Source organism: Lycorma delicatula, chromosome 4 (assembly GCF_047948215.1).
Source record: "Lycorma delicatula isolate Av1 chromosome 4, ASM4794821v1, whole genome shotgun sequence".
Classification (NCBI taxonomy): Eukaryota; Metazoa; Arthropoda; class Insecta; order Hemiptera; family Fulgoridae; genus Lycorma; species Lycorma delicatula.
In genome coordinates, this window is record NC_134458.1 from 2,919,289 (window position 1) to 2,934,272 (window position 14,984).

A 14,984-nucleotide genomic window follows, 5' to 3' on the forward strand; every position below is an offset into this window, starting at 1 on the left:
TTGCTGGTGACATTCCTTAAACTCTGAGTAATTTATACCAACGAGATTAGGCTTGCTATTGTTGACTAAGTGCCTTCTGAGCAACATGGCAGGTGTCAATTATCACGCTCCTTTGCATTAGTGTGTGGGACTTCCACTGATCTTCAATTTTTCAAGACTGTTGTGCAAAGTAGATGGTATTATTCCCTCTGCAGATATAATTATTGGGATTATATAGACTTCTTTTTGATTTCACATTTCTTTAATTTCAAAAGCAAGATCTGTATATTTCTCCAACTTCTCATTGAGTTTAGTGTTGATACTGTTACTTGATGGGATGGCTATGTCTATTAGGTAAGTTACTTTTTCCATTTTATCAACTACTACTATATCTGGCCTATTACAGTCGATGGGTTTTGCTGTTACAATTCCCTGGTTCCAGAAAATTTTTGCGTTGTTGTTCTCCAAAAAAGAAGCTAAGTATAGTAAGTATAAGTATAGTAGGGCCCTTTTTGAAACTCTAACTTGTATCCACTGCAAAGTTCTGCGTACAATTTTTGCCACATTGTTGTGCCTCCTGGTGTACTCCATCAGAGCTAGAATTGGACAGCCAGTGATTATATGGTCTATTGTTTCACTGTGTTGCATACATAGCCTACATTTGTAGTTGATTTTTTCTTTAAGAATAAATCTCTTAAAATTTCTTGTTGCTACTACTTGATCCTGTATGCTACATATAAACCCCTCCATCTCAGAATGTAACTTTTCTTGCAAAAGCCGATTATTTGAAGCTGCTTTGTCAACTCCTTCCTGGTCTACAGTGCCTATATATCCCGTGCAGCTCTTTTCTTCCCCGATCTAGAATTTTATCTGCATCGCTCTCTATCTTGTGTTCTACATTGTTAGTCCTGTTGGCTAGGTTTAATGGTGTATAGTTTAAGTAAATAATGTACTTGACTAGATAAAGCATCTAAAATGGCACCAGGCAGCACATGCTGCAAAGAGAGGATGAACATTGTAGCGGGCTGATGCAACCCTTTTCCAACAAAACCGATACAAAAAAAAGGAATAACTGCTGACAGATGAGAGAAAGAGATTAAGAAATTAAAAAGACTATCTAACGTAACTGGAAGAAGATGACCCAATAGAAAGAAGTGGAAGTATGAAAAACAATGTAATTATAAATGCAGTAAGAGAAACACTGTAACTGTAAATTCAGAATGTGACTAAATTTATTTGATGAAATTATTCATAAGTGATATCATCTTTTGTGGAGTGATGAACCTGCAATTTATATTATTATATAAAAAAATATATATATATATATACTGACAAGTATAAAGTATCGCAATTGGTTTTCCTTTCTGCTCAGCTTACACAGCTCACCTTCTTTTATAAATCTCCTCCATGGTTGAATTATCTCATAATTACCGAGCTGAGATTGCAGTTGTAATAACTTACACAAATGATCCTATATTTGAAAAATTCAGTTAAAAATTTATATCAGCAACTTACGATGACTATACTAGACCTTAACAGCTTGATTAAATACAAATACAAAACTTACATTTAAATAAATTTCACCCTTATTTTTATTTTTAAAAAAAATTAATGACCAGCTAAACCAAAATACAAGAAACTTAATTAAACATTCAATAGAGGAATTTCACACATTGTACTTAATTAAAAAAGTGAAATTAGCCATTAGAAGAAATTCTAAATAATTTAATTAACTATGTTATTATAATGTAAAATTTTTATTTAATATTATCTAATTAAAAATGTACATTATAATAAAATTTTTCAATTATATAACTTTTTATTTTATATTTAAGGCATCTGTAGCCAACCCGCGCCACCCGTGCCACTTGTGGCACACAGGGTCATGGCGAGTGGCATGTGCGAGACATAGAAATAAAACTTTTTTGGAATATCAACTTTGGACAAAAAGTAAAATCTGCCGTAATTTGAAAACATAACCAGAATAATAATAAATACTCTAGACGTCTACTCTACAATAATTACTTTGTTTTCAATAGAATGCACAATTATTAAGACTACATTTAACATAAACATTCTTTGGTTGCGACGTATTGTAAAGTTAACGCTTACGAGTCACCAGTATCTATAATTTTTGTTGCCTTTGAATTGTTATATTTGCGCTGCTTTACATTGGTGCCCAGGCATGTCTGGTAGACAGTGCCAATAATACAGGGGCCCGATAGCTTTGGCAACTTGCCGTTGTCTTGTAATCTGCACAGTAGTCATATGAAGTTGATTTTTTGTTTATTAATCAAAAAACATCAAAACCAGTTTGTTTTATTTGTGGTGCTATTGTAGCAGTGCCAAAAAATTTAACTTGGAGTGACATTTCAAGTAAATCCATGTAAATTTTAATGAAGCATATCCTCTAGGTTCATCTTTGAGGACGGAATTTGTTAACAAAAAAAAAGAAATTCTTAATAAGCCAACAAATGGTTTTTGAAAAAAAGAAAAGTCAACATCAATAATCAAAACTTCTTACAAAATTTCTTTACTTCTAGAATGAAAAAAAAAATCTTACTCTGATGGGGAAGAAATTATCAAAACTAATCTGGAAATCTTTGCTAAGTACACTTCAGATGCAAAAATCAAAAAAATAGTGGGACAACAAATTGCCCTTTCGCGAAATACGGTGATGGGTTGAGTAGATGCCCTGACTGTGAATGTTAATATGAAAATTGTGGCTGGATTAGCCTCATGCAATAATTTTTCTTTAGCTGTTGATGAGAGCAATGATAATACTGACACTACTAAATTAAGTACTTTTGTGTATTGTGTCAATGAGAATTTTGATGTTATTGAAGAACCTTTTGACTTGCGGCAATTAATAACAAGAGGTGAAGACATCTTTAATGAAATAAAATCAGTTAATGAGAACAATAACTTACAATGGGATAAATTAGATAGTATATGCACAGATGGAGCCCCATCTATGAAAACTTAATTTCTAAACTAAAAGTCTCATTTGAAACAAGATTTAATGATTTCTAAAGGACAATAAAAATGTTGAACTTTTTACTAAACCCTTTTCTATTAGTATTGAAGAATTGTGTCACTATCCTTCTGAAATTCAAACAGAAATAACTGATCTTCAGATCAATTGATAAGAAATAATGTTCTTAAAAATAAATTTTAGGAAGTAATTTCAATCCCAGGTAATGAGGATTATATTGAGTTTTGGAAATTTCTCTTAACACTGATTTCTCAAATTTATATGAGTTTGCTCAGAAATGTTTTTGTAAGTTTGGCTCCACATATGTTTGGGAACAGTTATTCACAATTATGAATATGATAAAAAATAAATTCCAATCAAAGCTAACTGATTCTATAAAAAAAATTGTTATTATTGCCTTCTTTAAAAATCAACCCTGATATAGCTGAAATTGTAAAGACCTAGCAAATTCAAAAACCTCATTGGAGATAGTTTCCTTTCTGTTAAAAGAGTATGTCACTTAAAACAATTTTGTAGAAAAATTAATTTTTGGTAGAATTTTATTATTTCTGAATAATTATCATTATTAGTTTTACTGTAATTTACATCTGTAATAATTGTGCATGTTTGAATTAATTTTTTACCATTCATAATTATATTTCATAATACAGTAACAATGTTAATATTTAACTGTCAATAATTCATTGTAAAATTAAATATTTTTACTCAAAGGTGGAGAGTCAAAAGAACTTGGTAATAAAAGTGGCACTCTTTAAGATTCAATTCACAAAAAGTGGCCACAGAAGATTTAAGGATTAATTATTAAATCTACTTATATATAAATAATAGTTTTTGTAAAAATAATCATATAAAATAAGTAATTTAATTAAATAAATAATTAACTTAAATTATTACTTAACATTCCAGTCAAGGCTTAAGGAGCCTTGCAAAATTTGTAATCACTCTGCTACAAAATATGCAATATGTAAAAACGAGGAATGTGAAATATTGGGACCACCTAAAAATTTGTATGAAGTTAATGTATTAAAAAATATGTTTAATGGAAGAATGATGGGTACATATCCAAAGTCTGAGTATTAAATAAATAATCCAAAAGAGTTAACAATTTTAAAATGTAAATTTAATAAAATAATTAATAACTACAGTCTGAAATAGTATATTTCTAACAACATTGAAAAAATATTTTACTCCTGATAGACACGGCAGGAAAAAGAATAGATCTTTGGAATTATTACAATAATTCACTAAGTCCATCATTAAGTCATTAAGTCGTCATTAGATGAAATTAGGAAAGGGTATTTGAAAAAACTTGGGGAATAAGAAATAAATATATCAAAGAGGGAAAATTGGCCTTATTGATGAAATTTTTTCAGGCTAAATTGAAATGTAGACAATTTGTAGATGAATTTAATTATAAGCTGCAATAGCATTCTTTTGTTTCATTTATTTAAAGAAATTTATTTTGCCACTTTTGCTATCCTAGCAGACAACCTTCCTTTTGATCAAGCTACAAGCGTGGTAGTAATAAAAGATTCTATTTTATTTTATTTTTGTGAACTCTAACTACAATAATTTTCTTTTTTTTATGGCATTTAGGGTCAGTAAAACAAATTACAGTATCGTTATTAATTTTATATTGGTTTTGTATAGACTCATTAAATCAAGAAAAAATCATTTTAAATATATAATGTACAGAATTTTATGACAAGCAATATTTCATTTTAAAAATCATTATGTACAAAACATAAATTAAATAAGAAAATGACAAGTTTGTATCATACAACACTGCATCTTTAAAACAAAATATTTTAACAGTAAAAAATTACAACAATGATACAAACACTTACCCCATTTTTAATGCTTTTATTAGCATGGTTTACGACATCAGAAACAATATTAAGAGCGATTTGAGTGTCATTATAATCAAGAGATTCTTCATCTAAATGTGCTAAATAATCATCCAGTAATAATCTATACTGCGGTATTCTCTGAACAGGTTTCAACATATAGTGTTTAACAGATAATTTCTTACACCTATCTGATAACTCAAAAGACTTCATCGCTTTAGCAAATCTTGGGTATTTATGGCAACAATCATCTAAATGATTACACTGACTCTCAAAATTTTGAATGTAAACAGAAAATAATTTTAAGAAAGGCCCCTTTTTTACGATAACATCAGAAATTTTTGGAAGCTTACTCCAATCATTAATTCTACTTTCTAAGTCAAATAACAAATCTTGACTGAGACTTAACAACTGAGGTAAAGAAGCAATAATTTTATCGAATTCATCTTCTGGAATTACTGGACTTTTAAAATCTTTACAATAAACTTTTAAAGAATTCTTAAAATCAAAGCATAATAATTTTAGTACATCTATAAAAACTTTTTCAGAGGTCATCAATTCTTGAGCAACAAAAAATGCCTTCCGCTGCTTCCTATCAATAAGCACACTACCAGTGTTTAAAACAGACTGCTGATCAATTTCACTACTCTCCTCTGATACAGAACTCCTGTTATTATCTGGATCAAAGTTCAAACTGCATGTCGGCACTTTAAATGACTTGTCATCAGAAATTTGACCCTGAGAAACATTTTCTAAGTTCTCATTGGAATCAACAGATTCTGTCTGATCGCAGTAAAACAAACAACTTTCTCGTTTATCTTTTTGTTTGTTTCCCTTACCAAATGAACCAAACCATGTAGACAACCTTCTTCGAACTGAAACTGATGCTTCACCCGATTCACTTTCAACACTATTATTCAATTTTTCTTGTTCATCTTCAGGCCAATATTTAGCTGCAACATTTTCTTCACTCTCTACTCTTTTTGTCAAATCACTGCTTTCAAACTTGTTTAAAAAATGCAGAGGAGTTACAACAGGTATTGATGTTTCTAAGATAGATGCCATACTGCTTTCTATGCTTAACTGATTCTGGTTGAACTTCTGCTCTGACTGAATTAACTCTGACTTGGAACTATCATCTTCTGTTTTGTGAATAGAATTATTTAAACTGTACAAAAAAGACCGATTACGTGAGTCTTCCAAGGATGAATTAATACTGGAATTATTAACTGCATTCTGCCGTTCATCTTCGACTAAAAAATCTGATGAAATTACAGTAAAAGAACCACATGAAGAATCACTTGATTGCGAGTCCAATTCCCCACCAAGAGACTTATCTAAAAGAGTCAGTGATGTTAAATCTGGCTCAGTATAAGTCCATTCAGGTAGTGCTGAAATAGATTGTGTATCACAGTGTTTATAAGTGCTGCTACTGCTAACAATATGGTCAACAGTCGCATCACATTCTTTACACAAATCATTGGTCTGGTCACACGTATTACTTTGTGATGTTTTATCTACATTTGATGATTCAAAAATATTTACATCAGCAACTTTTATACAAGGTTCATTAAAATCAAAAATATTATCCACAAATGAATTATCACAAACACTATCCAGTTTTTTATAATGTACACTTTGATTTTCAGCTAAAAAACCATCCGTTTCTATAGTTTCTATAACTTCAACTGGTTGGATCAAATTATATTTACATATTAAAGAAGATTCAGAAGACTCATTCTCTTGGATTTCATTCCGACAACAGACTTCACTTCTACTTGCATCAGATATTTCAGCACCACCACCATCAATAATATTTTCAGAATCAAATATTTTATCAGTCGATAATGTAATTGAGGAGAAACATGGATGCGAAGAATAAGATACATTATAACATGTTTCAATCGACAGCTTTGGCTTGTTAATGCCCTGTGGCTTTGGCAACAATGGAGGCTTTTGATCCCTTTGTAGAGTAGAGGAATACTGCTTTTGGGCAGGAATACTTTTTAACCTGAAAAATAATTAACACAGATAAAATACTAGCACATAAAGAAAAACTTAATGTTCATAAATTTAATCAGTAATAATATCTTATTGCAAAGAAGTGTGCATTTTATAAATTTAGCATAATCAGCTATTAGAACTCATGCATTTACACCATTCAGTCCATTTTACAATATTAATGATGAAAGATCAGAAATGTGTAGTAATCAATGATAAAATTGCCATAAATAATGGCTAAAGAGTAAAATTTAAGAAGAAATAAATTTTTGGATTCTCACATGCTTTTTAATCGGATCTTGTCCAAGACAATAAACTGGATCCCTTAAAACCTACAACTTGGGAAACAGCTTTGGATTTATATAAACTTATTACTATTAGGTGGGATCTAATTACTGGCTCTGCATGAATTGATTTTATTGTACAGCCACATGTACACAGTCCTTGGATTGGCCCACAGGTAGAACTGTTTCAAATAAATCGCTTAAATAACGAAGATGCATAAAAACTCTATATTCCCATGACCTCAGGATGGATCTGAGGCATCTAGCCAAAACCCACAGAATATTATCAGAATAAAAGATGATCAAAGGTAAGAGAACAGAGAACATACTGAAAGTGAGATGATCTGGTCACAGAATTACTAAAAGATACTCTACTTGAAAGAGCGTCATAAAACAGTATGCATCTATCCTGCCTGCAATCCCTGAGGAGGTGGGATTCTATACTTGAATGAGAGCAGCAGATCGCTGGTCAATGGTTTTACATAGGCTAACTCAAAAACTACTTTTATTCCATACACCGCAAAACCTTTTGAGAATCCCAAAGGATAACGCTTACTGATTTCCAGAGTTGAGAGTTTGTGAAATTATAAACCCCTTTCCGCTAAACCTCTGTTGAAAAATGTTCATAGAATAAATGTTTGTAGTCAGAATCTAGAAGTGGCTAGTGATGATAGCAAATTATATCTCAAAAATATTTTTAAAAAACACAAACTTTTAATAGTAGAAAAAATACACCTAACATTTTAAACAATAGAGCTGAAATTTATCACATGTACACTAATTATACAGGTAATTATAAAATAATCCAACATGTCTTACTTTTCAATAAAATACAGAGAGCGATTTATAACCAGAAAAATAATTAGTCAACTTTTATGATGGCATTAAAATAAAAAGAGCTCAATTTTTCAAAAATAACTCACTTAGAAACTTGGTAACTTTTAATTTAAAACCGGTTTAACAATTCATTCTTTTAACTTCGTCAGCTACACCAATTGGACTTTTTTCAGACTACCATTGTGATATACAGTACCGCATTTACAAAGATACTGTTATCGGTGCCAGTTCCAGAACAAAAATAACTTTTGCAGTAATAACATAACTTACAAATACAATGTACTACAACATACCTGAGGACAGGCTAACAGCCCAAAATGCACATGCAAATGAGGACCATCAATTCTGAAAATCTGCTATACAATACAAACAAAACTAGTCGATGAAGTAACCCTTGCTCTTCTTCCTACCTAATTTCCTAATTCAAAATTGAAAAATATAATCTATAGACAAAACAATCAATCACTGACATTCCTTTTACTGTTATTGTTCCATATACACACTTAAGCGATGTAACAATCACCCACACATATAATTAAAAGTTGAACATTATCTTATGACAAGTTTAAAAATATCCATTATTTGGTTTAGCTTCTCCTTACAGATAACAGAAAAAGTTAGTTCTTATAGAATTCCAATCATCTGAATAGTGAAAAAATAAAAATGAATTTTAAATTATACAAAGATAAAACATAAATGTTCTGAAATGTACATTAAAAATCTGTAAACTATTAAAGAGGTGCTATTAAAAAGTTAACATTTAGAATCATACTTTTTATTTTGCTGCAGCTGTTTTCCAAAATCAGGCTTACTGTCAGACAACTTTCTATCTAGTAATGGCTTTGGTGGTGGTTTTGGCTTGAATTTTCCTGTGAAAAAATTTTTGAAACAAAAAATGTTTAAAAATTTTGCATAAAATAAATGTTTATTTATTCAATTTTTTGTTATTAATTCTGTGAAAATTACAAATGATGAGTAATTATTAAAAATAAAAATTAATTCTTTTTCAATAATGCATCAATAAAAATAAATAAATTTAAAAGTAACATTTTAAATATTACAAGATATAAATGATAATGTACATTATAGGCGTCAACTAACATACATTTAAAATTAGAAAACACAAACTTTACTGCACTAGAAAGTATTAACACCTGATAAATGATACTGTGAAAAATAGTGTTTTTCCCCCCTCAGATTTTTAATTTCTTAAAAAATATGGAGAATTTTTTTAAAAAATGATTCCATCCAAATTATACTTGCACTAAACAGCCAGCCACTTTTTCTTCCTAACAGATTAATGATGATATCAACCGTTAGTAACTTTAAACACCTGTTTCCACATGATATAGTTACAAGGATGTCCTTGAACCAGGTCACAAAATACCAAATTTAAAAAGAGTGGCCCTTTTATTAAGTATGCCGGCTTAGTCTTTTATTATTTTTACGCTTGAAATGTTGATATGCAACTACACATCTGTAAAGAAGTATAAGAGTTTTTGGGAAACGTTTATACCTATTTTCATACAGCACCACAATTAGTAGGTATCAATTGACTAATTGATACCTACTTGTGGAGTTCGCCAGAATCTGTCCTTGGATCTCTTCTTTTTCTAATATTTATTAATAATTTATGCTCCGGTTCTTTCAAGGGTTTTTTAAACTGTTTTGCTGATAAGGCTCTTAATTGATTAGGATCTCTTCTAATGATCTCTTAAGAATATTAACAACTGAAAAGCCATATCTACATCATCTAGCCTATAAATACAATTATAATCAAATAAATTTAAATTCACCTTTAACAACTCATAATCGATTCTCTTTAGTAGATTTCTAGTATCACCTGACCTTTAGGAAATGAATGTGATACTTTTAAAGATTCCAATAATTGTGTCATGATCAGTACATCCTGAAGAAATAACACATGAGTTGTGACTAAAGTTATTTCCTTTTGTCCTAAAATAAATGTAATCCAGGCAGCTTGAACTATTTCCAAACTCATGTTGGAGTATTTACTAATTCGTTTAACCCAAAGCTAGCCATAATAGTTCAGTATTTTAAAGCATGAGGTGAATCTTAAATCACCTACATCTAGTAAATTATTCTCATGTGAGCATAATACATTATTTAATTCGAGAAGGAAACTAGTCAGTACAAAGGAATTTAATTTATAGATAGCAACAACAAAGAAAGAGAGAGTTTGAGATAAGGAAACATTGACCTTGATCATGTTTCCTGTATTCATAGCAACCAGCTCTCCCACAGCTGAGTACAGTTTAGACATAAAAGCTAATATTCCACCAGATTGATATTTTTCATTGGTTTTAGCAAGCTGAGAGTGCAACCATTTATATTAAACCTGTTAAGCTCATATTCTGTTATCCATATTTCAGATAATATTATAATAGCATCAGGCAATTTATTTAACGAATTAAAATAATCAAAAATGTAAAATAATTTTCTCTTAAAACTATTTATATTCTGGTGCATTACTACAAATTCATTATTGTAAATGTAAAAATCACTAGCATGTAAAAATGAACTATTTAAATTTACTTCCATTAACATTGTAGAAAAGAAATAGCTACTAAATAATTATATTGGTAAGTATTTGTTATTCTGATAATTCGTAATTATTTTTAGTTGCAAATATAACCTTACAACATTTTTTTACAACTCTATTTTTTTATTGAAAAATTTATTTTACTAATCAATAACACATATAACTTTTCCTATTGTTCTTTGTTTGTTTTTAATCTCTGTTAATATTGTATATAAATGTAATAATTATATTTAGTAAAAGCAACAAGGTTTATATAATGTATTTCTATAAATCTACAAGTGAATTATGAAGTATATCACACCCTAAACATATTTAGGCATTTTTAAATTTTGCTATACTCTGTTATAAGGACTTACTGCAAATCAAGTAATTAAAAAGACTGTTGTAAGAATTTCCACTGGCAGCAAATTTTACAAATTTTTTGTCAAATTCTGCTATGTCCACTACCAATATTTCATTATAAGTACAGGATCATCACAATTTTTTTTGGGGGGGGCTGATATACAATTTTTTTTTTTTTAATTTCTAACATTCCTGATTAAGTCAAATGAAAATTTTAATATTTTAAAATCGAGAGAGCTAACAACTGATTCAAAAATAAAGAAGGAAATTAAGTACGATCAGGATGAATATTAATAACATTATGAAAAAGTTCAATCGGTTATTAGCTTTTCCTGAATGTAAGACTTCTTTTGATGTAATTACAGAAATAGGAATGAGAGAAGGTAATTTTAAGAATTCTTGATCACTCAAGTATATTATGTGCTCTTCTAAAATTGTTATTAAGCACATTTGTGGGTTTGTATGTTTTGATCAGTAACATATTAAACGTTAAAAAAGTTAGGAAAAATGACACTTTATTCAAGATTAATGGGTTATTTTTTGAATTAAAAATCCAGAACTTTTTATTCAGGAGCTTCAAAATTAGTTCTACATTTATTTTAAAGGTAACTCTGTTTTCTAATGAGCTACATAAATACTAAGTGAAAGACCTGACGAGAATACAAATGGATATTTACTTTTATTTAATTAATTTTAATGAACAATTAATGTACTAAATTTACTCCAGGATTCAATGGATCATATTTTTCTGTAAATGTTGCGATATTGTAGTAATAAGAAGTTTAGTCTTGTGAGCTAATGTTACACAGAACACTACTGAAGTTAAGCTTTAACTGCTTAAATTTTAAATATTAGCAATAGAATCAGTAATTCTGATCTTAAAAAACATAGATATATAAATAGGATAGGAAACTGTTTTTAAATTTCATAAAAGAAAACTGGGCAGAAGTCTCACAATTACATAAATGTTTATTTGGCTTATGAAATTTTTATTAACATTTATAATAAGTATGTTTTATCATGCAGTATAAGCCAACTAACCAAACCAACTAACAATGTTATATTTTTTTACAGTAATAATTTGAGTCATGTACACGTGATTAAACTATTATCTAGTTTGAAAATAACATGTGGTTTCACATAACTGCAACTTAAGTAAGCAATAAATACATAAAAAGTTTATAATAATTAAGCCTAATGGTAAGAAACAAAAAATAAAATCCAAGAAAGTAGTGAATGTACTTGTTAGAAACCTTCTCAGTAATATCAAACAAATGAAATATTTATATGACTATATGATTATAAAAAAAAATGAAAATAAAATCTCAACAATAATAATTTTAATAAAATATGAAAATATTTTTATGTGCCAGATTCTTTGTTTTTATTTTTTTACAATAACTGAAATAAGCAGATAATTTTTAGTAAATCCATTTTGAAACAATGAGCTTTGAATCAAATATAAAATGATCAAATATTAAAAACAAAAGTAATAACAATGATGACCCCAGACAGGGATTAGCCCCTTATCAATGCATCCCTAGCAGCAGATAGGGGAAGGCTGTATAGATATGCAGAGTAGGAAGGAAATAAAGTACCACCTCCAGACCAATAAAAAATCCATATCCAGACCCATTTGTTCTGGATCGGTGACATTTGGTCAGTGTCTGTTTTCCATGTTATGGGTAGCTGGAAAACCTTTAGAAAATTCTAAGGTAAATAATGTTCGTTTTAACTTTGACACGAATATCTATCTGCAAACTACACTAATTGGATAACTATGATGTGCAATATAAAAACTAACTTTACTCCAGGCAGTCATCCCATTGTTTCTGTAATGAATGCAGACATTGCAATTCCAGAGTCTGCACCATCACCCAAGGTACAGTTGGAAGTTCCTGGAAACTTCTGCGAATGTAAGTTGAAATTTAAAAGAAAGTAAAAATTCCTTATTGTAAACATTAATTTTCTCTACAAATTGGTAAACTCAAACAAACATTAGATTTTCCTAAACATTTTAATACCAGTTATCCAAGAAATGAGATACATCTACGAACTAGCAATGGACAACAAGAATTATTTAATTTTTAAAAGTAAACTTGCAATCAAATCTTCAAGAAACATAGACCTCAAAATTTTAGAAACAGCCTATTTTAACAAAACTGCATCAAATAAAAGAGTTAAAATTGAGACATTAAAAGAAAAACAACTTTACTTCCAAAAAATACAAAAATTCAACTGCTAATTAAAAATAAACAACACACTTTAATTTACAAACATAGATAAATAAAATATTTTTAGTTTCATTAATTTTTTCAATAGTATGTGTATTTAAAAAAGGCCATCTATGTTTCATCTCATCAGCAAGTACAATTGCAGTAATCACAGTTTAAAGCAAAAAACAATTTAGTTTTCAATGATTCTATTTCATTAAAAGCACAACTAAAGATAAAAAAAAAATAATCACATCAAAAAATTTAATCAAAATTTTACAAACAATAAAGTTATTGATTATCGGGTAGTATAACAATAAATACCTCACCACTAAAACCACAGATGTGAATACATACTGAAATAGTGAACGTAAGGTCGATTGCATGAGATTATTTTTCACAACTTCCGATTCTGAACTACAATCAGAAATAGAGCAGTAACAAATTATAAGAATTCAATTTGATTTTACAAAAAAAAAAATTTCTAATTATTATAAACAGAAATAAATGTTCCCTGAAACAGCAAAAAAAGATTTCAGAAAATGATTAGCAATAAGAAGAATCCACAATAATATAATAAAATAATGTAAATTTATTTCCAATTTCTTTCAAATACCTTACAATTAACAAAATAAATGATCTAGTATAACACAGTTCATTTAATAAACTAGGTTTGTACATTAAGTGTCATAAGTGTAACGACTGCATGCAAACTCAATGAGTCACATGTCACTCCAGAAAATGACAGCCATCTCTAAGAATAAGCATCCACTACCAGGTTTACTATATAAAGTGAGGCATGAAATGTTTTTCTGTCGCTTTCTTTACTGAACAAAATATACAGATATGAACCAGCATCTCAAATGTACTGAATGCAGGTGATTTCCAGCCCTACTAGTAGAACCTTTACTTCATTCACCATAAGGATTGGCTATATAGTGAACATCATTACGCTCAGAAAATGAAACTATGACTGGTGTCTCTTGTACCTCAGGTGCTTTAAATGAATCATAGCCATAAGCAAGATAGGAACAGGTAAACACATATGTATTACTGGGACAAGCAACAGGTATACAAGTTAATCAATTCTGAATTTAGAAATCTCTCTCATGAAAAAAAAATTGTAAATTTAAATTTGTAGAACAGAAAAAATATATAAAAATAAGAATTTAAAATTAAATTTATATATATAAATATATATAGATATTTTTTTCTGTTCTAAAAATTTACTGAAAATAATGTATATAGCAATTATAGTTTATAGTTTATTTCAACTTTAATCTCAGAATATATTACAAACAGTTATAAAAAAAATTCAAATGGATACTAGTAAAACATATTTTAGATTGAGACACTAAAAGACTGCATTTACCTAAAAGAATAATCACATATTTTTTAACACATCTTTTTAAGTCTATTCTAAATTGCACACTAAAAGGTGTCCCAATACGATATGAAAAACTTATTTCAATAATAAACATGCAAGTGCGAGTATCTATTACAAGCAAAACTACAGACAAATTACACACATCAAGCCGAATCTACTAAAACTATAAATTGTTATACTTTCCACTGAACTATTTTAATACAAAAACTCACCTTAAACTCAAAAACACCATAAGGCCAGCTAAACAGGAAAACATTATCAAAATATTATTTCTATAGCAACAAATGGAAAGCTAATCAGTCTGCTTTTCACCATTCGGTTCTATTTATTAATATAAAATTAAACGTTACAAAAATTCCAAGACTGAATCAATTTATGAAATTTGAATTTCAGATCTTTGAAATATAGTTTTAGAAATAATGTCTTTTCAATTTTACAATACCTTCATCTGTTATGCAAATGTCTCAGTATCAATTAAAATGATACATTATAGAACAAATGATATTATATATTGATAAGTATATTATCAGGTAAAT

At 29.0% G+C, this 14,984-nt stretch overlaps 1 protein-coding gene across 10 annotated transcripts in view; it reads right to left on the minus strand.

Annotated features, from left to right (window-relative positions):
• Window positions 1-14,984, minus strand: part of LOC142323046 (FYVE, RhoGEF and PH domain-containing protein 6-like) — an 82,398-nt gene that overhangs the window by 45,816 nt on the left and 21,598 nt on the right. For 6 of the 10 annotated variants that reach the window (XM_075362145.1, XM_075362143.1, XM_075362144.1 and 3 more), the window contains 3 exons: window positions 8,716-8,812; window positions 4,822-6,832; window positions 1,313-1,450 (listed from right to left, as the gene is read on the minus strand). In XM_075362145.1, the coding sequence (XP_075218260.1) occupies window positions 1,313-1,450; window positions 4,822-6,832; window positions 8,716-8,812 (2,246 nt within the window). The remainder of the gene's footprint in view (window positions 1-1,312; window positions 1,451-4,821; window positions 6,833-8,715; window positions 8,813-14,984) is intronic. The other 4 variants (XM_075362148.1, XM_075362150.1, XM_075362151.1 and 1 more) reach the window with 1 other exon arrangement.